This window comes from Henckelia pumila, chromosome 1 (genome assembly GCF_033568475.1).
Source record: "Henckelia pumila isolate YLH828 chromosome 1, ASM3356847v2, whole genome shotgun sequence".
NCBI classification, from domain to species: domain Eukaryota; kingdom Viridiplantae; phylum Streptophyta; class Magnoliopsida; order Lamiales; family Gesneriaceae; genus Henckelia; species Henckelia pumila.
Genome location: NC_133120.1, coordinates 81576202 through 81583618, shown reverse-complemented (window position 1 = coordinate 81583618; position 7417 = coordinate 81576202). Strand labels below are relative to the sequence as shown.

At 35.8% G+C, this 7417-nt stretch overlaps 1 protein-coding gene across 1 annotated transcript; it reads left to right on the top strand.

Moving 5' to 3' along the window:
• The first annotated feature begins 761 nt into the window (after positions 1–761).
• Positions 762–4757, top strand: LOC140875431 (vacuolar protein sorting-associated protein 9A-like). The gene is made up of 5 exons (XM_073279109.1): positions 762–923; positions 1825–1972; positions 2268–2438; positions 3368–3547; positions 3822–4757. Exons 1-5 carry the CDS (start codon positions 814–816, stop codon positions 4608–4610), a joined length of 1398 nt encoding a protein of 465 aa, XP_073135210.1. The 5' UTR covers positions 762–813; the 3' UTR covers positions 4611–4757.
• Positions 4758–7417: the final 2660 nt, after the last annotated feature.

Here is a 7417-nt window from a genome sequence, read left to right as displayed (position 1 = left end):
ATTGAAAATATAATGAAAGTTGGAGAATATAGAATTTTTTGAATTCAAGTAGTAGAAATTGTGAATTTTATGAGATGTATCCAAACATATTTATAGAAGAAGGCTTAATTTGAAAAATATAACCGTTTGTACTTTTTCAGAATTTTTTTAAAACATAGGCTAGAACAACGGCCAGATCATCCCAACCCTTCATTTTTTTTAGACTTACTTTTTTTTTTTTAAGCTCAAACGTCCGCGTGCGGTATACTCGCCCCTCAAAGTGGGCCGGTCAAGTGGGCTTGATCGCTCCACTTGATCGGCCCTTGGGGTGCTCTTAAATCTATCTATTTTTTACGTGTTTTTTTGTTTTGGGATAGCTAAATTTTTTAAACCGCGCGCCTTGTTTGTGTTTAATTTTAATTGCTGCGTGTTTTTTTTTGGGAAGATTAATCCGGAACCTGGAAAACATATCTACAGAGATGTGAAGAAAGAGCATATGATTTACGAAGATGTGGAACTCCCAACTCGGCAGTGTGTTCCTAAGTTTATGATCCAAGGACCTGAGTAACAATTTACAAAAAGAACAATATTACTATTTACTATATTAGCAAATGCTTTTTTGTCTCTTGTCAAAAAACTACTGGGCTACTTGCCATCGGACCATAATATGCGAGATTAAAATTTAAAACCAGCTTTGGGCCCATAAATATTTGGCCCAACCCAATTGACAACTTCTATGCTCCTCCAGAAGTGTGTCGTACCAATCTGCTGGCCGACTCTAAACCCAGCTCAGCTCAGAATCCAAAGAGAGAGCACCGTCGCATCTGATCGCCAATGGAGAATTCCGACGTTTTCGGATCGTCGACTGCCCCGCTGACGTGGCACGACTTCCTCGAGCGCATGCGCCACCCCTCCGCCGCCGAATTCGTAAAAGCAATCAAAAGGTATTTTGATGCATACGCAGCTTTGAAATTTCCGTGCTTGCAAGCATGGTGTGTTTCTTTTTTGTCGGTAAATCAGATCAAGGAATTTAAATGAAACTTTTGTTCTGAAAATGGGGCTGCTTGTGGTTCTTCCTTGGTAGCTGGAGCTTTGATTATGTTGCTAGACTCGAATTATTCTAAGTAATAAATGTGGAACTGATTGATGAATTTTTGGATTTAATTCAAAGTATCTAAGTGTTTAAAGTATTGGTAATTTGGTATGATTCATTATATATACATGCTCAAGGATTCTATACCTGGAACCGTTGTTAAATGACTGGACATCTGTTAAAAAAGGGTCACATTTCACAAACTTTGGGAAATTAACTAAAGTTAGCCGAGCTTTCAAACATTTTTTTCGTCTTTTTTGGTACAAAATCAGGGATAAATAGCAAAATAAACTTGGTCAAACTTTGTTTTTGGAAATAAACATCCTCAAGTTTATTTCAGTGTATTTTAGCGTTAACATGATGCTAAAGATTTATTCCTCTTCTTGTTTTCTATGTTTTTAGATATTCAGATGGTTCAAATTTATCCACTTGTATTATAAAAAATATATATCCACGTACTCTTTCAAGACGACTTTGCGAGAAGCACCAAGGACCATTCACGTGTACATGTGATTCTCTCAGAATTACTACGACCTCATTTAATTGATAGCATATGATGCCTCATTTTTTCCATAAATCACATCGGTGATTGTGTTATTCCATTGCAGTACTCCATAACGGTTTGGAGCTTACGAAAAGTTTTTTATTGCCCTGAAATGAAGCTAAATTTCAGTGTGCAGAGTATTATATTCTATATATTTGGTTTTTTCACACGCAAAAATTGCATATATCTAATTAAATTTCTTTTCCAGTTTCATAGTGTCATTTTTGAACAACGCACCAGATGCGGAAAGGGACAGTGCATCTGTGCAGGAGTTTCTCAACAATATGGAAACAGCATTCAGGGCTCACTCACTCTGGGCAGGATCTTCAGAAGAAGAGTTAGAGAGTGCGGGTGAAGTGAGTACATTTATGTTTTTTACTGTGTTTGCAAATATATGACCTTTACGAACAAAATGATTATCCAATTTGCAGGCTTTCTGTCATGGACTTGCTATTGCTTATTTACATGCACGATTGAATTTACAAGTTGTTTTAGAAAATGTGCTTTTTACGTTCATAGTTTTGACTTTGCTTCAATTTCCCGTGTTCCTGCATAACTTTCTTGCATTCCATTCTGTTACAGTGAATGGAAAAATATGCCTTTTTAATCTGTCTTATCCTTTTATGTTTAGATATACTCTTTCAATTGCAGGGCCTGGAGAAGTATGTCATGACAAAGCTATTTACGCGTGTATATGCTTCAGTTCCAGAAGATGTGAAAGCTGACGATCAGCTGTATGAGAAAATGGCTCTGGTTCAACAATTTATTCGACCAGAAAATTTAGATATCAAGCCGAAATTTCAAAACGAAACATCATGGTTGGTGAGTGAAGGAATGGGCCTAACTGATTTTTACCTTTCCTTTTATTCTTCTCTAATTGAATTCCTTGTAAAAACATTTGGCATGTGATTGCCACATATAGGAGGCCGTGCTGGCTGGCCCGGCCTTTTCTTGATCTTTCAAACCATAACCCCCAAGATGAAATTGACTGTTCTGGCGTGATTTAATTTGGAATCTTGGACGCCATAGTTGACATATGGCGTTGATAGGGGGAAGCATGATTTTCTTTCGTATTTATTATTAAAAAATAAACTTGGACGTTCCTTATATGGAATCAAATTTTTAGCTACAGTAAATTTTGATGAGTAAAATTTGTAAAGGAAGTGACTTGTGAAACTATGAGATATTCATTTACTAGCTACTCCACAACAATTTGTTAAGCTTGTACAAATGATTTTTCCTGAGGAAATCGAAGGTGGAAGACATAAACTCTTACCTAATCAGTCTTCTTTTCAATTCAGATACCTTGGATGTCCTGTATGGTTTCATCAGATATACGTTTTGTCTTATTTGTCATAGCTTATTGTTAGATGTCCTACATCGGTTGGATTAAGTCCTTGAGAGTTATATGTGGACTTGAACAATCCTCCCACTTGAGCTTGCAAAGTCATTCAATATTTCTTGTATTTTATTCAATATTCTAAGTTGTTGAATGGCCATGTGGCACGATGAACTTGACAAATTATATGGCATTCCTGATGAGTAATTACTCGAAGGGAGAAGTTAACTCGTAGTTGGTAATACTAAACAAAAAGTTACACGATGAGAGAAAGATGAGTAGAGATTTATATGGCCTTGATTTTCTAAAAATATTATCTAGTGCTATGCAATTCCCTATGAATTAAAACCATTTACTACACTAGATCTTATACCATGAAGCTAAATTCACTCTTGTTTTGCCATTGTCGCAGCTTGCACAGAAAGAGCTGCAGAAGATTAACATGTACAAGGCACCTAGAGATAAACTTTTATGCATTCTACATTGTTGTAAGGTTATCAACAACCTACTGGTCAATGTCTCTGTTACATCTAATGAAGATCATCCAGGGGCTGATGAATTTCTCCCAGTTCTCATCTATGTCACCATAAAGGTAATTCTGTTTCTTTGATTTGGCATCAGTTGGAAGATTCTCTAATATTTACCATTTATGAAGCAATTTGATTACTGATATCTGGTTTGCCATTAATGTTATATGAATATGCTTCTCTCTGGTGGATCTGTTATTATGTGATTTCGTGATTGTCTGTCCAATTGAATACATGTTTTCTTTAAGAACTTACCATGATGATTCTTCATTTTCGTAATTGCTGTAATATACTAAATCACTGAGTGCTCAACTACTAAAACTTTGTGCGACTGACCAGGCAAACCCACCTCAACTACACTCCAACTTATCATATATACAACGGTTTAGGCGGCAAACTCGCTTGGTGTCAGAAGCAGCATACTTCTTCACAAACATGCTCTCTGTAGAGTCTTTCGTTATGAACCTTGATGCAAAGGCCCTTTCAATGGATGAAATAGAATATGAAACAAACATGGAATCAGCTCGGGCACTTCTTTCTGGCCTTTCAGAGAGCTCAGACAATTCATACGGTCAAGCAGATCGAAGTTTTGGGCACGTTCCTAGGGGAGAAACACCGGAGTTCAAAGCAGCGTCGAATTCTAGGAAACATCAGCTCCAGGCAACGCAACCTCAATTACAGGTTCAGTCATCTGAAACTGGATCAAGAAGTGAGGAATCTCTCGGAAAAGATCAGGTATCTTTGGATAAATTCCCGTCTATCTCAGACCTGGAAAATAAAGGTGCAACCAAGGTGTTAAAGGAAGATGACATAAACCAAATCTTTCATGATTTCCCGTATCTGTACGCCCGTGCTGGTGATCTGACGGTTAGTGATGTAGAAGATCTGCTAAACAATTACAAGCAGCTGGTGTTGAAGTATGTCTGCCTTGCCAAAGGACTGGGCGTGACTGTCCCATCACCTACCAGTATCGCAAAGGAATCAGAAAAAAACAATGATCTCAAGGACATTTCGAGTTTAGTCAATGACCTAGGCGAAGGATCGGTTTCTGGGTTGGAAAATATGGAACCAAAGTTGCCCGAAGAAGAAACTTTGCAAACTCAAGGGGATGAAAATTCTCTAAGATGACAATGGCTCACATTATCTCATGTAACATGCGCTGATTTTTGTGCTTATTGTATGAAAAAAAGGGTAAAAAATATGCGCTTCTTTTTTTATTTATTTAATTAATCTCCTACTGTATTTTCGATTTTCAAATCATCTCCTATAATGTATCTTGGGTTCCGTAAAATCTCAAATAAAAATAGGTGGTGAAAATTCACAGCAGGAGACAATCTTCAAACACAAGAAAAATAGTGCTTATTAAATAGATAGTTTCACTTCATATGTTTAAAGTAGGGCTTGTCTCCGGGTAGGCAACCAGACAGCAAGGTGCACATAGGTAGCATTAGCTCTATAAACTATGTTGCCTTATTATTATTGTGACTTTACTGTATGCTTGCATCTTTAATTATACCAATGTGCATACATGTTTTCAAGGTATGAGAACAGTGGGAGTGGGGTATGAAATCTAAAATCTGAATCATTTGGGAACTTGTTATTGAGATCTATCGTGAGATAAGTCTTCATCACAGATAATGATCATCATTAGTTCAAACATTTAGGGTTCATGTTTGATCTCGCGCTAACTTTTTTATCTATTGGTTGTTGTTGGATTTACCACGAGGATAATACTTTTGTAAAAAAAATCGAGCAAATGTTGTTTCCTCTCACCCAAACTATTTGTTTATTTGGAAAATATTTATGAAACTCATATTTTTTTAGCAAGTGTAACTCCATTTCCTCTTTCAAATTTGTTTTGAAAAAAAATAGGGACAATAAATAAAAAAAACTTATATGATTTATTGTACATTTACTTCATGTGCTACAAATTGAATACGAGCATTAGATTCGTTTCTCCCACCTTTAACAAATATTTTGAAATGACAAAGTAAATAATTAGAATTTAATTTGAAATAACCTGTGGTTGGTGGTCCTTCAATTTATATGCAAGGACAATCAATCATCGTCACGACCAAATTATCGCTAGAACATTAAATGCTCTAGAAACAATAGTTGCAACAAAATTGCCTAATTTGCATACGAGTGCCTAATTTATTAGGTTTTTTTATTTATTTATTTTTTTTTGCTATTGTTAAATATCCACGTTTATATATGCTAGTCTTTATGAGGTTATATGCTCAAATATGCATTATTAATCAGGCTTGTATGTTTTCACACGTACAGAGAAAATTACGGGAGAAATAAATATTAAAAAAAAACTTAATATGATAAAAAAATTTGTTGGAAGTAGTTAACGTGTTTAATGATAGAGGAACAACTGTGAAAGAATAAATAAATAAAATAATACTAAATATAAAAACTTGACCGTATATTTGAGACAAATTAAAAAAATGTGACCTTTATATTTGAGAGGGAAGAAGTATTATGATAATTACATATCTCAAAAAATGACATTTTAATATTATATTTTTAAATGTATGATGATTTCAAATACCAGATAATTAGGAGTAATTAAATTTCTAGGTCTGCAATTAATTGCTATTAATTATGTACACATGCCTCCCAAAAATATTTTTTAAACCAGAAATTGGCATTTCAAAAGAATCAAAACCATAGGACAATATACATTATTATATAAATTATTAACCTTTTGGTGTCTCCACTTTTGATGTGTAATAATTCACATTGAGACACGAGTCTTTATGACATTGTTCAAATTTCTGTTTAGTTTCAAGCGTGCCTCTCTATGCCTGCATGTATATAAGAAAAACCAATGCCAAGATTTAGCACATTTTGTTTTTCAAATCGAGAAAGTACACACACCAAGAGAAGAAGATTAAAAAGAAAACAAAATGGGAAGCAGATGTGATCATCACAGCAAAAACTTCCACCAAAAATCCATTTTCTTGCCAATATTTTGTCGTTTGTCAATCAAAGACATCAAAGTAAACAATCACCACAAAGATCAGACATCAGTGGAAGAACCTGCGTCGCCCATAGTCAGTTGCATAGGCCAAGTCAAGAGAAACAATAGAGTGCTCGGCCACCCTGCGGTATCGGGCAACCACCACAAGTCGACCAAACCGAAAACACTCTTTTCCGGCAAAACCATTTTGCCTACAACCACCAATAACCGAGCCAGAAGTGGGATCAGAAGCTGCAGAACAAACGCAGAGACGTCGGCGAATATGATTATAAAGTTGAAGACTAATGAATCATGTGGTGAAGATTGCGTTAAGGTGGTGAATGTAGGAGAAATTGATCCTCCTTTACCAGTGGTGCATCGGGCAGCACCACCGCTCGGGGTTGGCCAGGATGAGATAAATATTTGGAAGAGAAGGTGTAACGGTGTGGCTCTAAAACACTTGCAGATTCAACAGCTTCATTTGCCAAACAACAATATCCGACCAAGGCCATCGGATTGATGAAATATATAACGTATATGATTTCAGATGTAACCTCTACTCTTAGTTATTTCATCGTTTTTCCTTTGTTTTCAGTCTTCGTTACTTTATAGACAAAAGAATCATCACAAGTAAAATTCGAACAGATGAAAATCTAAACAGGGAGTTGTCAAAGCATGCATGCTTCAAACCAGTCATCAATACATACTAAAACACAAAGAAAGTGACAAAAAAAAAAAGTAGTTTTAACATTAGCAGTAGACAATTACATGTGAAGAACAACTTGGCATTTTACTCATGCAAGGGATATATTCCAAGTAGCCTAAAATCCTCAATCTTATTACAGCAAATCAATTTGTCTGTTCCTACAACCACAATAGCAGTCATGGGGTTGAGTCAGATCGGGCAACCAACCTGATGCTTAAATCAAAAGGGACAAAAAACAAAAGGCGGCTCAACAGTCTGATC

Bases quoted from the DNA above. Each gene is read 5' to 3' on its own strand.
- LOC140875431 (XM_073279109.1), top strand. From the start codon at position 814: ATGGAGAATTCCGACGTTTTCGGATCGTCGACTGCCCCGCTGACGTGG. The intron at 1,973-2,267 runs GTGAGTACATTT...TTTCAATTGCAG, and splicing joins AGTTAGAGAGTGCGGGTGAA to GGCCTGGAGAAGTATGTCAT. The intron at 3,548-3,821 runs GTAATTCTGTTT...GCGACTGACCAG, and splicing joins TCATCTATGTCACCATAAAG to GCAAACCCACCTCAACTACA.